At 50.2% G+C, this 22,359-nt stretch overlaps 3 protein-coding genes across 6 annotated transcripts in view; 2 read left to right on the plus strand and 1 right to left on the minus strand.

Annotated features, from left to right (window-relative positions):
• Nucleotides 1-22,359, plus strand: part of DDX55 (DEAD-box helicase 55) — a 312,124-nt gene that overhangs the window by 157,723 nt on the left and 132,042 nt on the right. The gene's annotated exons all lie outside the window — the stretch shown is intronic.
• The window catches only part of TMED2 (transmembrane p24 trafficking protein 2), a 209,137-nt gene that overhangs the window by 81,940 nt on the left and 104,838 nt on the right, over nt 1-22,359 (plus strand). The window lies entirely within an intron of this gene.
• The window catches only part of RILPL1 (Rab interacting lysosomal protein like 1), a 56,861-nt gene continuing 38,856 nt past the window's right edge, over nt 4,355-22,359 (minus strand). The window contains exons 5-8 of one of the 4 annotated variants that reach the window (XM_050748071.1): nt 18,122-18,294; nt 16,693-16,785; nt 7,847-7,934; nt 4,355-4,833 (exon numbers count right to left, since the gene is read on the minus strand). In XM_050748071.1, coding sequence (XP_050604028.1) covers nt 4,828-4,833; nt 7,847-7,934; nt 16,693-16,785; nt 18,122-18,294 — 360 coding nt within the window. In that variant the 3' untranslated portion in view covers nt 4,355-4,827. Of the gene's footprint in view, nt 4,834-7,548; nt 7,573-7,846; nt 7,935-16,692; nt 16,786-18,121; nt 18,295-22,359 lie in introns of those variants that run through there. The other 3 variants (XM_050748069.1, XM_050748072.1, XM_050748070.1) reach the window with 3 other exon arrangements.

The raw sequence follows: 22,359 nt of genomic DNA on the forward strand, positions 1-22,359 counted from the left end.
TAATCCCAGCACTTTGGGAGGCCATGGCAGGTGTATCGCTTGGAGCTCAGCACTTCAAGACCAGTCTGGGCAATGTAGTGAAAACCTGTCTTTATGAAAAACAAAAATTGGCCGGGCGCGGTGGCTCAAGCCTGTAATCCCAGCACTTTGGGAGGCCGAGACGGGCAGATCACGAGGTCAGGAGATCGAGACCATCCTGGCTAACACGGTGAAACCCCGTCTCTACTAAAAATACAAAAAACTAGCCAGGCGAGGTGGCAGGCGCCTGTAGTCCCAGCTACTCGGGAGGCTGACGCAGGAGAATGGCATAAACCCGGGAGGCGGAGCTTGCAGTGAGCTGAGATCCGGCCACTGCACTCCAGCCTGGGCAACAGAGCCAGACTCCATCTCAAAAAAAAAAAAAAAAAAAAATAAGAAAAACAAAAATTAGCCGGGTGTTGGTGGTGCGTGCCCATAGTCCCACCTACTCAGGAGGCTGAGGCTGGAGAATTGCTTGAGCCCAGGAAGTGGAGGTTGCAGTGAGCTGAGATTGTGCCACTGCACTCCAACCCGGGTGACAGAGTGAGACCCTGTCTCAAAACAAAAAACATGCACACTCAGACTCCAACACTGTACATTTGGGCTTAGTGTTCTATGGGCTGTGGTGACTTTGAAAGAAAAACAATGGTACAGCTTCCATGGTAGGGGCTTTGGCAGTCTCCATGAACATGACAGAAGCAAGTACTCTTTGACCTAGCAATTCTGCTTCTAGTTTATTCTGTAGACCTTTGTGTGTGTGACAGTGTGCGACACTTTTTGAGAGTAAAGATTGGAAGGAAGCTACCTGTCCATCAGTGGGGCCTAGATAAACATTAATAAATATCACCTCCATATGGTAGACCAGGGCATTGCAGGATGTTCATTAGCACCTTCCTTGGTGTTCACCCACAGATGACAGTATCCTCTCCCCCTCCAGTTGTGACAACCAAAAATGTCTCCAGACTGCCAAATGTCCCCTGGGGGGCTCAGTCATCCGTGGTTGAGAGCCACTGTCTTTTTTATTTTTTTTTTTGAGACGGAGTCTCGCTCTGTCGCCCAGGCTGGAGTGCAGTGGCGCAATCTCGGCTCACTGCAAGCTCCGCCTCCCGGGTTCAAGCAATTCTGCCTCAGCCTCCCGAGTAGCTGGGACTACAGGTGCCCGCTACCTCGCCTGGCTAATTTTTTTGTGTGTATGTGTGTAATTTTTGTAGAGACGGGGTTTCACTGTGTTAGCCAGGATGGTCTCTATCTCCTGACCTTGTGATCCGCCAGCCTCAGCCTCCCAAAGTGCTGGGATTACAGGCGTGAGCCACCGCGCCTGGCCTTTTTTTTTTTTTTTTTTTTTTGTGAGATGAATTCTCACTCTGTTGCCCAGGCTGGAGTGCAATGGCACGATCTCAGCTCACTGCAACCTCCGCCTCCTGGGTTCAAGCGATTCTCCTGCCTCAGCTTCCTGAGTAGCTGGGACAACAGGCACATGCCCCCATGCCCAGCTAATTTTTGTATTTTTAGTAGAGATGGGATTTCTCTATGTTGGCCAGGCTGGTCTCAAACTCCTGACCTCATGATCCACCCGCCTCAGCCTCCCAAAGTGCTAGGATTATAGTATGAACCACCACTCCTGGCCATGAGAGCCACTGTCTTATGTACTTATATGGAGTTATTGCTAGAAATTTTTTCTTTTTTGAGGCAGGGTCTCACTCTGTCTACCAGGCTGGAGTGCAGTGGTGTCATTACAGCTCACTGCAGCCTTGAACTCCTGGGCTGAAGGGATCCTCCTGTCTTAGCCTCCCAAGTAGCTGAGATCACAGGTGTGTACCACCACACCCACCTATTTTTTTAATTAATGTTTTGTAGAGATGGGTTATTGCTATGTCACCTAGGTTAGTCTTAAACTCCTGGGCTCAATTGATCCTCCCTACTTGACCTCCCAAAATGCGGGGATTATAGGTGTGACCCACTCACCTGGCCCTCTCTAGGATATTTCAAGTGGAAAAAAGAAAAGCACAGAACAGCATGTATATATTATGCTACTATTTAAATAAAAAGAAGGTCCAGGTATGGTGGCTCATGTCTGTGGTCCCATCTACTCGGGAGGCTGAGGCAGGAGGATTGCTTGAGGCCAGGAGTTTGGGACCAGCCTTGGTGACATAATAAGACCCTGTCCCTTAAGAGAAAAGGAAAGAAGGTATACACACATATACATATATATGTGCTTTTTGTTCTTATTTTTTACATAATTGCATGTATAAACTTTCTGATGGATTGATTTTTCCTTTGTCTCGATTATCTAACCTCTGATTTGCTCAAGAGCTGGATCTGCTGACTTACCAAAAAAGTGACATTTGGCTGGGCACGGTGGCTCACACCTGAATTCCCAGCACTTTGGGAGTCTGGGGTGTGAGGATCACTTGAGCCCAGGAGTTTGAGACCAGCTTGGGCAACAAAGTTAAGACTTTGTCTCTAAAAAAATAATTAGCTGGGCATGGTGGTGCACATCAGTAGTACCAGCTACTTGGGAGGCTGAGGTGGGAGGATTGCTTAGCTGCAATGAGCTATGATAGCGCCACTGTACTCCAGCCTGGGTGATAGAGCAAGACCCTGTGTCCAAAAAAAAAAAGGCCAGCCACAGTGGCTCACATCTGTAATCCCAGCACTTCAAGAGGCCAAGGCAGGTGGATCACTTGAGGTCAGGAGTTTGAGACCGCGAGACCAGCCTAGCCAACATGGTGAAACCCCGTCTCTACTAAAAATAGAAAAATTAGTCAGGTATGGTGGCACACACATGTAGTCCCAGCTACTTGGGAGGCTGAGGCATGAGAATTGCTTGAACTCAAGAGGCGCAGATTGCAGCGAGCGGAGATGGTGCCACTGTACTCTGTCTTGGGTGACAGAGCAAGACTCTATATCAAAAAAAAAAAAAAAAGGGGGACATTTAGTGTTTAGGAAAGATAACCAAGAAACTGGCAATTTTGGTTACCTGTTGGAAAGGCAACAAAGGTGGCCAGGGGTGGGAGAGGAATTTATCAGTATACCTACTTCTATATTCTTTGAGAATAAATTCTAATAATTCTAATGGGCACTCAGATTTGAAAACTACTGCTCTAACGCAGCAATAATTACCCTGTCTGATCTGTTTTTTTGTTTTTTTCAGCAATCTGGAAGCAGAGTCCATTCTAGATTCTGCAGATTCACCTGATGGTTTCTTTCTTTTTTTTTTTTTTTTTTAGATGAAGTCTCGCTGTCGCCCAGGCTGGAGTGCAATGGCACGATCTAAGCTCACTGCAACCTCTGACTCCTAGGTTCAAGGGATTCTCCTGTCTCAGCCTCCTGAGTAAGCTGGGATTATAGGCGTGCGCCACCACACCTGGCTAAGTTTTTTGTATTTTTGTAGAGATGGGGTTTCACCATGTTGGCCAGGCTGGTCTTGAACTCCAGACCTCAAGTGACCCACCCACCTTGGCCTCCCAAAGTGTTGGGATTACAGGCGTGAGCCACTGTGCCCGGCCTCACTGATGGTTTCTTAGCAAACTTCAGTAGAATATTTAGAATGTGGCCCTGATCAACTTGAGTGCTGGTAGGAGATGCTACCTCGCTCAATCTATGAGCACCCAGCCCTGTGCCCTGGATGCTTGGCAGGTGGAGAGAAAGACAGTGTTATGTGGGCAAGCCTCCAACTCACCAGTTGCAGCAGAGCATCTGGCTCTCCGTCTGCTGCTGTAGCCCTGTGAGTCAGTCAGACGTGTGGTCCCCAAGTCAGCTTCCCACCTAGCACCCTTGTTCTGCTACAGCTCCCCCACCTGCCCTCCTGCATTGCCTAGGATCCCACGCTCCACTTTCAATCTGCTCTGGGACGTTTGTCTTCTTTGCAGGGGACTAAGTATATGACTTAATGAATCCTAAAAGGAAAAAAAAGATGTCAGGAAAAAAAAGGCACACAAGAAATGTTGCAACATCTCATCCTTAGCAACTTTGTTTGGTTAGTACTGCATAACTCACAGCAGATTCCAAGGCACCTGCCTTGAACATTGCTACATGCTCTAGGCATTATCAGGAATGCAGCCAGGGCGCCTGCAAAGTTGTCTCCAGTTTCTGCGTAGGAGGACCATCATCCATATTGTCTGTGGCTTTGTGTCTGAGTTGGGCGACTGAGCCTGTGACTTCAGACCCCTTGTCTGCCTGATGGATACATTCTGTTTAAGACGTTGCCATCACAATTTCATGAATGTAACTAATGAAGATCTAGCCCTTCCATGCCTCCTGCTGAACTATGTCACCTGTGATAATAACACCTCTACACATAGCATTTTATACAAAGCAAGTCAAACAGCAGTGATAGTGGCAAGTGATGTATTTGGCTTAAAGAAGCTTGTGTTACTGAAATTAACGCAGAAGTCTGGCCTCTGTCTGTGGGATTATTAAATATATATCCTATGGAATCAGAGTCATCTATTAGAAACAGTGATAGCCCTAGGTATAAATAAACATTTCTTTAGAGTTTGGCGTCAGTTTTTCAATGTCCATCCTCAAATCAGACAGTCTGTTTGAGGGGTCAGTTTTCCGGGTGCATCTGCACTGAAAGGCTTGAGGCAGCAGCGACCCTGGGCTGCAGTTCGGTTGCAGGCGCTGGTGGCGGGCAGTCCAGGTTGGAGGGTGGAGATGGGCCAAGGTCACAGGTGCTGCAGGGCTTCCTGTCCTTGCTCTGTGTAACCGTCATCACGGTGGGTGTTTGCCCACTGTCCAAAGGACTCCTGGATGTGCACGTTTCTCTGCGTGTTGGCCAGGCGCTTCTTATCTCGGGAGAAGAAGCTAAACCTTTGGAAGGGAAAGCAAACACAGAAATGAGAACTGACCCTTTGCTGTGCACGTCACAGTTTTTGCAGTGCCGGAGACAAACAGCAGCAAACTCAGAAGAGAGCAAATCAATTCAAGGTGTGAAAGACACAGTCGGGGGTGCAGGTCAAAGTTATTCTAAGAAAGCAGCGGGGTATTCTGCGTGTCATTTGGACACGGTACCTTGGAGGTCACACGGTATGGTCAAGGCATGCATGTTGATGTGATGTGTGAGGTGTCTTCCACCTTAGCCGCTACGGAGGATTTATCCCGTTACCAGTGGAAATCAAAAGCTACTGAAACAAATCATGGGTTTCTTTAATTACCGTAATGACGCAGAGAAAACTTGAAAGCCATGTGGAATATAAGATGATTCTGTTGTAAACAGATGAGTATTTCTAATTTAAATAGTTCTGTATTTGTTTAATGTCAGGAAACTGTGGCCCAGATTTCATGGACATTACTGCTCAGGATGAGGCTAAAGGAGGTATTTAAGAAAAATGAGACAATAAAAAATATATTATGGGCTGGGCACAGTGGCTCACGCCTGTAATCCCAGCACTTTGGGAGGTTGAGGCAGGCAGATCACTTGAGGTCAGGAGTTCGAGACCAGCCTGGCCAACATGGTAAAACCCTGTCTCTACTAAAAATACAAAAATTATTCAGGCGTGGTGGCTCATGCCTGTAATTCTAGCTACCTGGGAGGCTGAGGCAGGAGAATCACTTGAATCTGGGAGGCGGAGGTTCCAGTGAGACAAGATCACGCCACTGCACTCCAGCCTGGGCAACAGAACGAGACTCTGTCTAAAAAAAAAAAAATATATATATATATATGTGTGTGTGTGTGTGTGTGTGTGTGTGTATATATGTAAAACATGGTATGCATGGTTCTCTGATACAAAATTTGGGAAACATCAATTTGCACTTTCAAAAATGGATTTAATGGTAAAAGCCTTTAGACTGTATCACTGTAACCAGCTACAGAGCCACAGTGAGTCTGGCCTCAGACTTTAACTGAGGTAGACCAATAGGTCTTTTTAAAAGAGCTGTGACTGTTGCATTTTGATCAGAGAGAGCCATCAGGAACTTTCAGATGCCTGAAAGATAAAGGCAGAAGTCACAAGCACACTTGAGTTTGTTACTGTAGAAAAAATAAAGAAAGAAAAACAAAAGACAAAAAAGTCACAAGCAAAAACCTTGCAAGGTAGTCCATTTATTTTATTTTATTTTTTTTGAGATGGGGTTTCGCTCTCTTTGCCCAGGCTGGAGTGCAATGGTGCGATCTCGGCTCACTGCCACCTCCGCCTCCCCGGTTCAAGCGATTCTCTTGCCTCAGCATCCTGAGTAGCTGGGATTACAAGCACCTGCCACCACACCTGGCTAAGTTTTTATATTTTTAGTAGAGATGGGGTTTCGCCATGCTGGCCAGGGTCGTCTCAAACTCCTGACCTCAGGTGATCCACCTGCCTCGGCCTCCCAAAGTGCTGGGATTACAGGCGTGAGCCACTGTGCGTGGCCAAAGTAGTCCATTTAAAACAAGGTCTGGTTTGAGGTCATGTAAACGAACTAGGACCCTGGTCAGTGAACCTGAAATTGGCCTACCTTGAGGAATTCCCAAAAGCTCTTCCTAAAACTGTCCTTTGTACTACCAGGCTCTACTAAGATTCCTTCTGTTGTCACCAAGTTCTACTCTTTTTTTTTTTTTTTGAGATAGAGTCTCGCTTTGTCGTCCAGGCTGCGGTGCAGTGGCTTGATCTCAGTTCACTGTAACCATTGCCTCCCGAGTTCAAGCGATTCTCCTGCCACAGCCTCCCAAGCAGCTGGGATTACAGGTGCACACCACCGCCCCAGCTAATTTTTTTGTATTTTTAGTAGAGATGAGTTTCACCATGTTGGTCAGGCTGGTGTCAAACTCTGACCTCAAATGATCCACCTGCCTCGGCCTCCCAAACTGCTGTGATTACAGGCATGAGCTGTTGAGCCCGGCCGTCACCAACGCCTGGGATTACAGGCGTTTGCCACTATGTGAATGATGGCTCTGAACTTGGTAAGAGATATCATATAATAGCTATGTTATGTTTCCTGGGAGGCAAGAATAGGAACAAAGCCACTGTGAAATCAAAGCTTCGGATAAACTATTTTTGATTCCCTCTGTTTGCTGGTTGCTAATGTTGCAGCCTGTAGAGTTTAGTTTTAATCACATCTGGGTGAAAATGATTTCACTCTTCTGTGGTTACTGGATCCTACAATCACTTTCTACCAGAAATAAACGGATCTTTCATTGCAAAGCTACGGCAAGCCAAGTGTATCTGATGAAACTCTCCCTAGCAACTAAGATGCCTTTTCTCTATGACAGGTGAGTGTGCTGGTGAATGAAGGCACGATTCTCACACCGGGTTATTTGTGAGCTCTTTCCATAGGGTAATCCAGGCAATTAGCTGGCCAAAAATACAGCAGCAACACATCACGATTATGCTTCACCTCTCCCTGACTCAGGTAAGCAGGAAGGCCACTTAGCACTTCCGACAGACAGAATCAAAACACTGGTCCCCTCCTCTGCATTTCTTTTTAAAACAAGATCAAATGGCTGACTTCAAGATGGCTTGGAAAACAAAGCAGTTTAGAAAGCTACAGGGTGAACATCAAAAACACAGGGTTAGTGTCACTCGGGGACCGCAGTGGGCGTTGATTACTGACCCGTCACTTAAAGGACCTTCTTTACTGGATCATGGGCAAGGTGGTTTTAGAACAGAAACAGAAGAGACAAAAAGAATTATCGGTGACAGAGCCGAGAATTCTGAGGCTTCGCTCGAGTAGACCGAGCACAGCCATGGCACAGCTGAAATCACACTCAACATCCACTTCAAATGGGGCACACAGGTGGTGGCCATGCAGCTTAAGTGGCCAGGGGAGACAGGTCAGCCCCAGCAGTAGCCGAAGCAGACATTCCAAGGGCATAGCTCAAACAAAACCCAAACACACACACAGTGCCTACAAGGGAAACAAGTCGTCGGACAGGCTGCAGTGTGGGGTCATCTATTATCAGTCCAGCTGCTACCATGGGCATTATGGCTGTAAAGATCCTGGTTAGAGAAGTACAGATAGACACAGAGAAGATAAAAACAGGGGAGGCATGAAAAAGAAACACTCCACAGACACCAGTGGAAGGGTTTGATTAGGGTCTAAGATAGGGGTTGAATTGTGTCCCCTGTCTCTAAATTCACTTAAATTTTCTTTCTTTTTTTTTTTTATGAGATGGAATCTCACTGCCTCATCCAGGCTGGAGTGTGGTGGTGCAATCTCAGCTCACTGCAACCTCCTCCTCCCGGGTTCAAGCGATTCTCCTGCCTTAGCCTCCCAAGTGGCTAGGGATTACAGGCGTTTGCCACCAGGCCCAGCTAATTTTTGTATTTTTAGTAGAGACAGGGTGTTACCATGTTGGCCAGGCTGGTCTTGAACTCCTGACCTCAGGTGATCTGCCTGTCTCAGCCTCCCAAAGTCTGGGATTACAGGTGTGAGCCATCGTACCTGGCTATTTCTAAAAAAAATTTTTTCGAGGTTGGGAGTGCAAGACCAACCAGATCAACATGGAGAAACCCCGTCTCTACTAAAAATACAAAATTAGCTGGGTATGGTGGCACACGCCTGTAATCCCTGCTACTCAGGAGGCTGAGGCAGAAGAACTGCTTGAACCTGGGAGGTGGAAGTTGTGGTGAGCTGAGATCACACCATTGCACTCCAGCCTGGGCAACAAGAGCAAAACTCCATCTAAAAAAAAAAAAAAAAAAAAAAGAAATAGAGCCCTTACAAATGTAACTAGTTAAGATGAGGTTATCCTGGAGTAGGGTGGGTTCTAATCCAATATGACTGGTATTCTTATAAAAGGGGGACATCTGGACAGAGATAGCACGTGAGGAAGGTGGAAGTGGATATTGAGGTGAGGCTTCTGCAGGCCGAGGACCGCCAATGACGGCCAGCAGCCACCAGAAATGGAGAGAGGTGTGGGGCAGATTCTCCCTTATAGTCCGCAGAAGGAGCTAGCCCTGCTGACGCCTTCATCATGGCCTTCTGGCCTCCGGAAGTGGGAGGCAATACCTGACTGTCGTTGAGCCCCCGAGTCTGCAGTACTTTGTTACAGCAGCTCTAGAAACTGATGCAGTATATGACAGCCAGCAAGGGACGACAGAGTGGCTCCCCAGGGCTAAAATGCAGGACTGTGTGTGGGGAACGAAGAAGGCAAAACACGCTTTGGGAGGTGGTGGTGATGCCCTGGCAAGGGGGCCTTTCAGTGTCCTCCTGAACTGCGATGAGCTGCAGGCACCATGACCCTAAGTGCCAGGCGAGAACCAGGAGAGACCGTGAGGCAGAGAGGGGCCAGGCAGGACAAGGGCTCAGGCAGAGCCTGCAGAATCATCAGATATTCTGGTCCAAGCCCACAGTAAATAAATGCTCATCTGTTCCTCAGCTGGGCAGAGGAAATGAAGACGAAACTCCAACCATGCCACTAAAGCTTGTTTTGAAAAGCTATACTTTTTAAAAAAAAGTTGGTTGGGGCCGGGCACGGGGGCTCAAGCCTGTAATCCCAGCACTTTGGGAGGCCGAGACGGGCGGATCACGAGGTCAGGAGATCGAGACCATCCTGGCTAACACAGTGAAACCCCGTCTCTACTAAAAAATACAAAAAAACCAGCCGGGCGAGGTGGTGGGCGCCTGTAGTCCCAGCTACTCGGGAGGCTGAGGCAGGAGAATGGTGTGAACCCGGGAGGCGGAGCTTGCAGTGAGCCGAGATCATGCCACAGCACTCCAGCCTGGGCGACGGAGCGAGACTCCGTCTCAAAAAAAAAAAAAAAAAAAAAAAAAGGTTGGTTGGATAAAGGTAAAATAATTATCTCAAATGAGGTTTGGAGATGCTCTAGGTGTTTGGATCACCTTTGATGTGCTTCACAGGGTAGCTGGGAATTGGTGTCTTTTCTTTTCTTTCTTTCTTTTTTTTTTTTTGAGACAGAGTCTCGCTTTGTCATCCAGGCTGGAGTGCAGTGGCACAATCTCTGCTCACTGCAACCTCCACCTCCTGGGTTCAAGTGATTCTCCTGCCTCAGCCTCCCGAGTGGCTGGGACTACAGGCATGTGCCACCCTGCTGGGCTAATTTTTGTATTTTTAGTAGAGACGGGGTTTCCCCCTGTTGGCCAGGCTGGTCTTGAACTCCTGGCATCAAGTCATCCACCCGCCTTGGCCTCCCAAAGCGCTGGGGTGAGCCACCGTGCCTGGCCAGGAGTTGGTGTCTTTGCAGAACCTCCTGGATGGTTTCTCAGGATGACATGGAGAAGATGAGATGCCTTCTGCTAAGTGAATGGGCCCCAGAGGCCAGGCTACTGGGCACAGTTAGCTTTCCAGGGGCTCCAAACCACACCATTTTGTAACCACCTTTGCCACGACACCCAAAGAGGGTGCCCACAAAGATACAGTCATTGTGTGGGAAGTGGCCTCAAATACGGGGGACATTTTGCCTTGACAGATGTTTACCACCAGGAATGATGGACTTCGTTTAGGGCCCTGTCAGGGGGTGACCGATGCTTGGGGGCCTGGGACACCTGGAGTGTTCGGACGGAGTTACTCCATCTGTGTGTCTTTTTTTTTTTTTTTTTTTTTATTTTAGAGACAGGTCTCGCTTTGTTGCTCAGCTGGAGTGCAGTGGCGCAATCTGGGCTCACTGCAGCGTCGACCTCCTGGGCTCAAGTGATCTTCCTGCTTCAGCTTCCTTAGTAGCTGGGACTACAAGTGTGTGTCACTGCACCCAGCCAATTAAAAAATTTTTTTTTGTAGAGATAGGGTCTTGCTATGTTGCCCAGGCTCATCTCAAACTCCTGGCCTCAAGCGATCCCCCGACCTCGGCCTCCCAAAGTGTTGGGATTACAGGCATGAGCCACCACGCCCAGCCCTGTCTGTGTCTTGCTGGACTCACTGAGTGGGCAGCCCCTTCCCTTACTATTCCAGGGGCTGCCCTGCAGAAGCCACCTCCTCTAGAGGTACAGCAGTTTCCATAAAAAGATTGACTTGTTTTGGCCCGAAGTTTGTCTTGAATACCCTGTAGCTGGTTTTAACTCCCCACTCCCCGCCAAATATTTTTGGAAGACTCAAACCAAATGAAGTTCTACCAGTGGCATTTCAGGCAGTGTAATGGGCGGCTGTGAAGAAGCTATTCCTGGGCTGGAGCGAGGGGGGTGGTGGGTGGGAGGACAGGGATAGAATGCACTGTCATTGCTACCCTTGGACACCTGGGTGGCCACCCACTCCAAAGCCAACCTTTCCGGTCCTCGAGGCCAGTTCTCATCCCTTGCTTCTCCGGCCCCCTCTACCCCCACCTGTCGTCTTATCTCCCAATCAGCCCCTGGCCCCTGCCCTGCAAAAGGCAGCTGTGTGTGCGTCGATGGGACCATGACTGAGAGACAGGGACCACACAAAGGGGGGCACTGGTGCCTGGTGTTCACTGGGGACGAGGCTGAAGTCACTCCAGCACTCCCTCGTGACCTTCCTGGGCAGTGCCAGCCTGGCCTCTCTGGCCAGCAGCTGCTCAATCACAAACTATTCTTAGAACATCTTCGGGGCACACTGTTTTGACTGGCAGCAGGAGTTTCTGGTTCCCTTGTCCGGTTCAGTCTAGAAATGTGAAGTCTGACGCCTGTGACTCATGGTGCACTGTGCAGACAAGGGGCCACCACCAGGGACTCGGGGAGGAGAGCGGGAAAACGGTGGGGGGTGGTGTGGGAGCAGAAAAGACATGGGTTCAAATCTGAAGACAGCCTTCCCAACAGTTTGATCTAAATGAGGTCAGTGGGCTTCTCTGGGCCTCAGTTCCCTCATCTGAGAAATAGGGGTAATTATCTCAGCTCTGGGTCCCCAACAGGATGGAAGATACCTTAGTTCAAGTGCTGTAAGCTGCCGAGGCCCCTGAACCCTCCTTGGCTGCTATGAATTGCTGCAGGAGGAGGGGTGGGATAAGTAAGTTAACAGTGTGGAGCAGAGCTGAAGAGCCGCCCTGAGCGACCGCGTGGCTCATACTCCCTGGAGGAAGGGCAGAAGAGACCCGGCAGACCAGGTGGGTGCAGGAGGAATGAAGGATGGGAGGATGCTCAGAACCGCCTCAGAAACTGTCATTCCCCGCCCCAGCCCAGGGAAGATCTGTCCCTGCCCAGGCTCCTCCCAGCCTCTGGGCTCACAGGCCACACTGGTATAGCTTCCAGCCAGCAGTAGAGGTGGACAAAGGCGACCAGTGTCCGGCCTGCACTGGTCAAAAGCCCTTTGTGCCAGATTGCTCTCCCAGTTATCCCCCAGCAAGTGGGGCTGCCACGGGACTGGTCACCCGCACCCTGTGGCTGGGAGGTTCTGGTCTCATTCTCTTGTCTTTCTCTCGGGCTCCCTGATTCCAGCTGCTGTCCATGCCAGGCTCAGAGCCCCACATTTTCCTGAGCAACCAGAAGCCAACCTAAGTGGGGAAGAGTTCTGAAAACAGGGCCCCAGGGTCCTTTCTGGAACAATCTGGAAAAGAAGGACAGACACCACAGCCTATTCAGTTGTGGGCAGAAGAACTAGTGGAAAGATTCGCTGGCTAATTCTGATGACTTTCCTCTGGATTTCACCCAATACAAAATTTGCAAAGCCAATTGAATTGTCTGTTTAGAGAAAGAGGCCCAGAGTAGAAAATTACAGTTAGAAAAACTCGGCTCTGGAAGGAATTTTTAGAATTACATCTGACCGTGGGTGCTGGAGGCTCTGAATCCTGCACATTGGAAGTGAAAGTGAAGGTGCTAGAAAGGCTGAGTCTTTTTTTTTTTTTTGAGATGGGGTCTCGCTCTGTTGTCCAGGCTCGAATGCAGTGGTGTGATCTCGGCTCACTGCAACCTCCTCCTCTGGAGTTCAAGCAATTTTCCTGCCTCAGTCTCCTGAGTAGCTGGGATTACAGGCACCCGCCACCACACCTGGCTAATTTTTTTGTACTTTTAGTAGAGATGGGGGTTTCACCATGTTGGCCACACTGGTCTCAAACTCCTGACCTTGTGATCCACCTGCCTCAGCCTCCCACAGTGCTGGGATTACAGGTGTGAGCCACCAGGCCTGACCTGAAAGGCTAATTCTTAACGACCTGGGAACAAATGGCTGAACGATGCAGAACAGAAGCCTCTTGGTCTCCCCCTCCCTCAGCCCATGCAGAGACTATCTGGGCTCATGAAGCTTCTTGCAGTTTCTCCAGGCCTGAAACTCAAAGTTGTAGCTATCAAAGCCTACAAGATAGAGTCTGCTCCTTCTCACATAGGAGTGGGGCTGGCGAGTGAGTCAGAGTTTAAGCAAAGCCAGTCCCATTTCCTAACAAGCACTAGATGAGAAACTTTTCCTGGCACTAAGTACTGCACAGAATCAAGACTGAAGGGGCTTCCTCCTCCCAAGGTGAGGCTACCTCCGCCCAAGGAGTGTCTATCTAGCACTCTGATCTTACTTGGGGACCTGTCCCTTCCCCTACTTTCAGGCCACATGAACTGGATGGAGGAAAAGTGCTCTGAGCCTCAGGGGTGAGAAGGAGTCACAGACCTGGACAATCAACGTGCTGTCCTGTGATTGGGTTAGGGACAGTCATGTGACCCAGCTGGAGCCAATGGGACTCATTTCTGTGACCGATGGAACTCTTGGAAACAGAGAATCTGCACTGGAGTTTCAGACGGAAGAGAATGAAACCTGTCTGGGCATGGTGGCTCGTTCCTGTAATCCCAGCACTCAGGGAGGCCGAGGCGGGTGGATCACCTGAGGTCAGGAGTTCGAGAGACCAGCCTGGCCAACATGCAGAAACCCCGTCTCTACTAAAATTACAAAAATTAGCCGGACGTAGAGGGAGATGCCTGTAGTCCCAGCTACTTGGGAGGCTGAGGCAGAAGAGAACTGCTTGAACCCGGGAGGCAGAGGCTGCAGTGAGCTGAGATTGTGCCACTGCACTCCAGCCTCAGCAATGGAGTGAGACTCCATCTCAAAAAAAAGAAAAAAAAAAAATTGAAACTTGAGCCAAGGGCTGCCATGCTGTCATCCTCAGGCTGGAAAGGACACCCAAGAATGGTGCCCACAGAGGAAAACCAAGTCAGGGGTAGAGGAAACAAGGCCTGGATCCAGCTGAGCCCCACGCTGTGGCAAGTTGGAACTTTTAGTTCCTTAGTCAAATTTGTTTTTTTTTTTTCTTTTTTCTTTTGAGACGGAGTTTCACTCTTGTTGCCCAAGCTGGAGTGCAGTGGCACGATCTTGGCTCACTGCAACCTCCGTCTCCCAGGTTCAAGTGATTCTCCTGCCTCAGCCTCCCAAGTAGCTGGGATTACAGGCGCATGCCACCATGCCTGGGTAATTTTTGTATTTTTAGTGGAGATGGGGTTTCTTCATATTGGTCAGGCTGGTCTCGAACTCCCGACCTCAGTTGATCCACTCGCCTCAGCCTCCCAAATTGCTGGGATTACAGGCGTGAGCCACCGAGCCTGGCCCCCAATTTGTTTTGTTTTCTGTTTTTGAGACGGAGTCTCGCTCTGTCGCTCAGGCTGGAGTGCAATGGCACAATCTCAGCTCACTGCAACCTCCGCCTCCCGGGTTCAAGCAATTTTCCTGCCTCAGCCTCCTGAGTAGCTGGGACTACAGGCGTGCGACCACCATGCCCAACCACGCCCAGCTAATTTTTGTAGTTTTAGTAGAAATGGGGTTTCACCATGTTGGTCAGGTTGGTCTTGAACTCCTGACTTCGTGATCCACTTACCTCGGCCTCCCAAAGTGCTGGGATTACAGGCGTGAGCCACCGCGCCTGGCCTCCAAATTCGTTTTCTTAGGTTACTTTGAGTTGAGTTTCAATTGCAAATGGAAGGTTACTACTGAATCCATGAGCTAAATGGTGTTGGGATCTAGAGGAAGCTTTTCTGGCGCCATGCTTCTTCCCTAGGAAATGTTTATCTCTAACCAGAACTGCGGCCACACTCCCTCCCCAACGCATCAGGGACCTGGGGCCAAACTCCTAAGCAGCCTGAATGAAGCTGGAAGGGAGTCATGCACCAGCCTGTACTCTCTAGGAATATCGGGCCAATTTAAAATTTTTTTGTAGAGACAGGGTCTCACTATGTGGCCCAGGTTGGTCTCAAACTCCTGGCCTCAAGTGATCCTCCTGCCTTGGCCTCTCAGAGTGCTGGGATTACAGATGTGAGCTGCCATGCCCAAGGGCAAGGCATCATTTTCTTTCTTTCTTTTTTATCACTCTCTCTTTTCTTATCCTTTTTTTTTTTTTTTTTTTTTTTTTTGTGACTCTGTCACCCTAGTTGGAGTGTAGTAGTACAATCTTGGCTCACTGAAGCCTCGACCTCCTGGGATCAAGCAATCCTGCCACTTCAGTCTCCTGAGTAGCTGCGACCACAAGTGCATGCCACCATACCCAGCTAATTTTTGTACTTCTTGTAGAGAGGTAGTTTCACTGTGTTGCCCAGGTTGGTCTTGAACTCCTGAACTCAAGTGATCCTCCCACCTCTGCCTCCCAAAGTGCTGAGATTACAGGTGTGAGCCACTGCACCCAGCCCCAAGGGCACCAATTTCTGAGAGGAGAGGGCCCAGCAGTGACAAACCTGCACGGTTCTGCATTGTCAACTCACAGGGCAAGAACTAACCAAAAATTTCCAAACATAACTGGATTTGGGGCATATGGGTAACACTCCGCTGCCTCTCCCTACACAATCCATCTGGCTTTCCAACCCACACGCCCTGTTTTCACAAAGTTTCTTCTGGGTTTTGGAGGAAAGAACTGAAGCCTCTTCTGTACTAAGCCTTGGATAGAAGAACTGGAAGGCAGGCCCAGAGCCTGGAAGACCCTCTCAGGGGAGAGAAGGCAGCTCCAACACCGCGGGCACAAGGCTGTCTTGCAAAGAGCTCACAGCGTGGGCTCTGGAGCCAGGCTACCCGGGTTTGAGCCCTGGCTCTGCCTCTTCTTAGCTGAATGACCCTAGGCCGGCGCCTCCATTTCCTTAACTATAAAATGGGAATGATGATGGCCACAACAGCATGCTGAGGGCTCAGGGAGATACTCTGTGGGAACAGGACCCAGCGCGTGTTAGCTTCTTAGTAGATACTGTCTAATGAGACCAGAGGTGTTAACCCTGTATCTGAAGAGCTTTGGGGGTCCATGAACCTCCTGAAATTGACACAAATTTTACAGATTTCTCTGGGGGAAATTTCAGGAGGTTTTATCAGAACCTCAAAGGAATCAGTTGATGCCAAGAACCACTGAAGTAGCTTAAAGTCTAGTTGAGGGCAGGGACGAGGTCACTCTCTTTTGGGGGGGTTCTCCTGAAGGCCTGACTCTGCATGCATTATGCAGTAACCCATGCTTATTGGACAGAGGGCTACATAGATGAGTCATCAGAGAACTGCACAGACTGGGTGGACCCAGGGCCACTTGACATCTCAAGAGCTGAGGTCTCAAGCTTAAGATGCACAAACCACCCTCTACCTCCCTACCCTTATTTCCTGTCCTCAAAGGCCCAGAGATGCACCCCACCCCCAGAAACACACTCAAGCAAGCTCCTGAGTATCAGCCACTGGCCCAAGCCTCTCTCCTCTCACCTCCCGCCCTCCCCAAACCTCTCTGCCCAGAGACCCCCAGGAGGAACTCAGCATTCGGGAAGGGAGATGAACTCAAAGTCGGAGGCCAGGCCAGACGTCTCAGCAGGATGTGGTTAGTGACAAGGCTGGCCCTGGGAGCAGGTGCCAAGGAGGAAAAGTCAAAGGACACGTGAACCGCCAGGTCAGCCGAGCGCAGATGCCAGCAGCGCATCACTTACAGTCGCTTGATGCCCGACTCCGGCTGGGGGGACGTCCTCGGGTGGGCGATGGGTGGGGGTTGGGGTATTCGATTTTCCTCTTCCATTTCTTCACTGGAAGGAGATGAGAGGCATGAGATAAAAGAGTCAAAAGTTCCTTGAGAACTGGAACATTCCAAAAGAGAACTGTCTGATGGTCTGAGAGGGTGCACGTTTTTTAGGGGACCTGCATCTGTATTTCCAGTTTATTCTGAAGAGTCCAGCCAAATAGAACCACTCCCCGTTTCCTGTCTTTACACAGGCTTCCCTGTCTCTACACCTCTGTGGTTTCTTCTACCCAGAATATACCCGTCACCCCTCAACATCTCCCGTATCTAAATACTACCCTATCCCTCCAGGAAGGCCCAGTTCAAATGCTGCCTCCTCCAGGAGGCCTTCCGATTTCCACCCCATCTACAAACCAGATCTCTCCCACTCTCCCATCTTTTTTTTTTTTGAGACAGAGTCTCATTCTGTTGCCCAGGCTGGAGTGCAGTGGTACAAACATAGCTCACTGCAGCTTTGACCCTGGACTGAAATGATCCTCCTGCTTCAGCCTCCCAAGTGGCTGGGACTACAGGGTGAGCCACCACACCTGGCTAATTTTTCAAAATTTTTGCGTACAGATGGGGGTCCCACTATGTTGCCCAGGCTGGTTTTGAGCTCCTGGGTTCAAGTGATCCACCTGCCTCGGCCTTGCAAAGTGCTGGGATGACAGGCGTGAGCCACCACGCCCAGCCTCTCCCATCTTTGAACATCCAGTGTACAGTCAGTAAACCTTTCAATAAAAATGTGTGGTATTATATTCCTTATGCATCTCTGATCTTCCCCACTGGAGCAGGGACCACCTCTGGTGCATGGGTCCTTCCTTCCAGCTTTCTATTCAACAGATATTTGTTGTGCACCTACTATGTGCCAAGCTCCATTCTAAGTACTGGGAACTTAGCCATGGACAAGATAAGTAAGACTTCTGGTCTCATGTTGCTTGTGGTCTCATGTGGAAACCAACAATAAAGCAAGCATGAGAGTGAACAGGATAATGTAGGAGGTGAAAAGGGTCACAAAGACAGTCACACTGGGGCCAGGTTCATTCATTCATTCATCTAAAAAAGAGATGAGGTCTCGCTTTGTTGCCCAGGCTCGTCTCGAATACCTGGGCTCAAGCAATCTTTCCGCCTCGGCCTCCCGAAATACTGGAATTAAAGGTGTGAGCCCCGGTGCCTGGCCTGGGCCCAAGAGTTTCAGAAAGGGGTCGTGAGCTTGTATGTAAGTTCTTTAGGCCAGAGAGGGTACCCAAAAAAGACACTGATGAAATGCTTATCTTCCAGGGGGTAAGAAGGTAACTGTACAGAAACTCTGGCTAACCTCAGTCAGGAGCCAGCTTGGGCCATCCAGCCCCAGGGACACTTGCCTCTTGTAGTAAGCCAGCTCCTCCTGCAGCAAGAACAGCTTGGACTTGAGCTCGTTCCTCTCGTGCAGCACATCCCGCAGCTCCTGCAGGGTGAACCGGGGGCGGTTGGGGTCCTTGAGCTCCAGAGCCACCTTCTCTGCGTCGGAGATGCTCTCCTCTCCAACCGGCTCTGTCTGGAGGAGGCAGAGATGCTGCTAATGAATTCTTGGCAGCCACTGCCGACACCCACTCTCTATCCTGAAGGAACCCGAATTCTCCCCCTCCCCGGGCGCCAGCAGCCTGCGGAGGGCGCTATTTTCAGCACTCGCGGGCGGCCCCCGCTCACGTTCTGTACAGTTTCCCTCTGGAGGCGGAAACCAGCGGCCACCTGTTCATTGTTCGCCTTCCCAATAGCCGAACCCACGGACCCCGCACCTCCCCACTTGACTTGGGGTTTCATTACAAACATGACAAGGCATCCAGGGAGGAGCTGTCACACCTCCCCTGCCCCCACCCTCGTACATCTGCTGCTTCCCCTTCCAGGCCTCCTTTCATTTCCTTACTAAGACCATTGCTAATTTGGCCAGAGTGGCTGGAATCTCAGCCCACACACAATTCTCCATTCCTTTTTCATTTGACAGTGAAGTCATATCCAGTTTCCCTGTTGTTACGGGCCTTCTGGTTAAGTCCTTTCCTCCCCAGTGGCTTTGGGTATCTGGAGTTCAGTGGAAGCCCGACGGGGGTGCACACTCGGCCATTTCTCTGTGACGCGGGTGACAGGCGGATCCCAGCATCATGCCAAGTCACCTGCCCCAGGTCACACCCACACCCACCCTCTCACCACCTTGCACAGCAAGGGAGCCTTTTTAAAAAATGTGGTAAAATATACATAATCTACAATTTACCATTTGAACCTTTTAAAGTGAACAATTTGGAGGTGGCATTTAGTATACTCACATGTCACACGACCACCACCTCTGTCCAGTTCTAGGACATTTTCTTCACACCAAAAGGAAAACCAGTACTTATTATTATTTTATTTTATTTTTTTCTGAAATGGAGTTTCACTCTGTCACCCAGGCTGGAGTGCAGTGGCATGATCTCAGCTCACTGCAACCTCCACCTCTTGGGTTCAAGCGATTCTTGTGCCTCAGCCTCCCAAGTAGCTGGGATTACAGGTGTGAACGCCACACCGGGCAAATTTTTTTTTTGAGGTGGAATCTCACTCTGTCACCCAGGCTGGAGTGCAGAGGCACGATCTCAGCTCGGCAAACTCCACCTCCCGGGTTCAAGCCATCCTCCTACCTCAGCCTCCCGAGTAGCTGGGTTTACAGGCGCCTGCCATTATGCCTGGCTAATTTTTGTATTTTTAGTAGAGACAGGGTTTCACCATGTTAGCCAGACTAGTCTTGAACTCCTGACCTTGTGATCCGCCCGCCTTGGCCTCCCAAAGTGCTGGAGTTACAGGCGTGAGCCGCCGCGCCCGGCTGAAAGCCTGTACTTATGAAGCAGTCACTCTCTACGTCCCTATCCTGAGCCCCTGGCAGATGCCAGTGTGCTTTCTATGGACTGCCTACCGTGGACACTTCCCAGAAACAGAATCATACACTAAGTGGCCTTTTGTGCCTGGTTCCTTTCACTTAGCGTGGTGTTTCCAAGGTTCATTCATGTTGCAGCACACACCAGCACTTCACTCTTTTTTTTTTTTTCTGTGAGATGGCATCTCACTCTGTCACCCAGGCTGGAGTGCAATGGCACGATCTCAGCTCACTCCAACCTGTGCCTCCCGGGTTCAAGCGATTCTTCCGCCTCAGCCTCCTGAGTAGCTGGGATTACAAGCACCTGCCACCACGCCTGGGCTAATTTTTGTATTTTTGTAGAGACAGGGTTTCACCATGTTGGTCAGGCTAGTCTTGAACTCCCAACCTCAGGGGATCCACCCGCCTCAGCCTCCCAAAGTGCTGGGATTACAGGGGTGAGCCACCGCGCTGGCTCACTTCACGCCTTTTTTTTTTTTTTTTTTTTGAGATGGAGTCTCGCTCTGTTCCACAGGCTGGATGGAGTGCAGCGGCCGGATCTCAGCTCACTGCAAGATCCGCCTCCCAGGTTCACGCCATTCTCCTGCCTCAGCCTCCCGAGTAGCTGGGACTACAGGCACCTGCCACCACGCCCAGCTAATTTTTTGTATTTTTAGTAGAGACGGGGTTTCACCGTGTTAGCCAGGATGGTCTCAATCTCCTGACCTCGTGATTCGCCCGCCTCGGCCTCCCAAAGTCTGGGATTACAGGCGTGAGCCACCGCGCCCGGCTCACTTCACTCCTTTTGATGGCTGAACCACATTCCACTGTACAGACGTGCCAGTGTGTTTATCCGTTCTGCAGCTGATGGACATCTGGGCGGTTTCCACTCTTTGGCTAATGTGAAGAGCAATGCTCAGAACTGTATCAGTGTGGACACCTCTTTTGAGTTCTTCTGGGTGTTTACCTGGGAGTGGGACTGCTGGGTCATAGGCTAAGTCTGTGTGTAACTGGCTGAGGAACTCTCAACCGTTTCCCACAGCAGCTGCTCTATTTTACAGCAATGCACAAGGGTTCCAATTTCTCTACCTTCTTGCCAACAGTTATTTTCCTTTTTTTTTTTTTTTTTAATCACAAGGAAGCTTTTGCAAGTCAGCCAGTCAATCTACAGGTGGCCCACACTTTCAAGGTAATGGAGCATCCCCAACACTCCTGAGCCACCAATGTCCCGTGACCAACCAGGAGTGGACAGAGGTCAGGACAGCAGTGAAAAAGCTCCAGAACGGGGAAAGGGAGAGGGAAATAGACGTCCCTCCCCACCTCAAGAAAAACTCCACAGGCCTGGCACCACGGCTCACACTTGTTAATTCTAGCACTTTGGGAGGCTGAGGCAGGAGGATCACTAGAGCCCAGGAGTTTCAGACCAGCCTGGGCAACATAGCAAGACCTCATGTCTACAAAAAAGAAAAGAAAGAAAATTAGCTGGGCATGGTGGCTTGCCCCTGTAGTCCCAGTTACATAGGAGGCTGAGGCATGAGGATCGCCTGAGCCCAGGAAGTGGAGGCTGCAGTGAGCCGAGATTGTGCCACTGCACTTAAGGCAGTGTCTCCAACGAAGTGAGACCCTGTCTCAAAAAAAAAAAACAAAACAAACAAAAAAAAACCCATAGCAGCACAGGGAGAAGGGGACTAACTCCAGCCTGGATGTGCCCTGGACAGGAGGCTGAGGGATTCCAGAAGGCAGAGCCGAGAAGCTTCACACCCTGGGGGAGGCTGGAACCGGCTGTTCTGGGAAAGGACGCGTGAAAGGAGACACCACCCACTGCTGGGGCACTTCAGGTGACAGCAGAGCCACGCAGCAGGCCCAGGTTGGGGCAGCAGGCTGACGCTGCCCAGCCTTGGGGTCGGAGTCAGCACGGGGCAGCAGAAGAGGGGCCTCCACGCAGCGGGAAGCTGAAATCTGGCCCACGCCGCCGTCGCAAGCTGTGGGCAGCTGAGGGGCCTCTTCCCACCCAAGAACAAGGGGAGGAAATGTTGGAGGATTTAATTTCCAAAGAAAGTATTCTAGGCATCTGCTGATACCACAATTTAGGCGGGCTGTGTCCTCAGAGGACATCTTCAACGTCCGATCTCCTCTGCAGCGCCTCCAGGGATGCTCTGGAACCACCCGGCAGCCATACACTCCATGTCTCCACCCAAGACCACATAGAGCAGGCGACGGATACGCGGCCGGCATTCAACCGCACCAGTTCTCCTCTTTCCCTGGCCCAGCTTCACCAAGGAGCAACCCTGGACATCTAGTTAGCCAACACTTACTGAGCGCTAACTTTGTGCCTTGCCAGCCACAAAGCTCAGCCCTGGGAACAGAGTCAGACAGATGGGGCTGAACTGAAGAAACACATAAATAGGAACTTATGGCCAGGTGCGGTGGCTCAACACCTGCAATCCCAGTACTTTGGGAGGCTGAGGCGGGCGGATCACCTGAAGTCAGGAGTTCGAGACCAGCCTGGACAACATGGTGAAACACTGTCCCAACTGAAAATACAAAAATTAGCTGGGCAGCCGGGCGCGGTGACTCATGCCTGCAATCTCAGCACTTTGGGAGGCCGAGGCAGGCAGATCACGAGGTCAGGAGTTCAAGACCAGCCTGGCCAATATGGTGAAACCCCGTCTTTACTAAATAAATACAAAAATTAGCCGGGCGTGGTGGTGCAAGCCTGTAGTCCCAGCTACTCTGGAGGTT

The sequence above is a fragment of the Macaca thibetana genome, chromosome 11 (assembly GCF_024542745.1).
Source record: "Macaca thibetana thibetana isolate TM-01 chromosome 11, ASM2454274v1, whole genome shotgun sequence".
Classification (NCBI taxonomy): Eukaryota; Metazoa; Chordata; class Mammalia; order Primates; family Cercopithecidae; genus Macaca; species Macaca thibetana.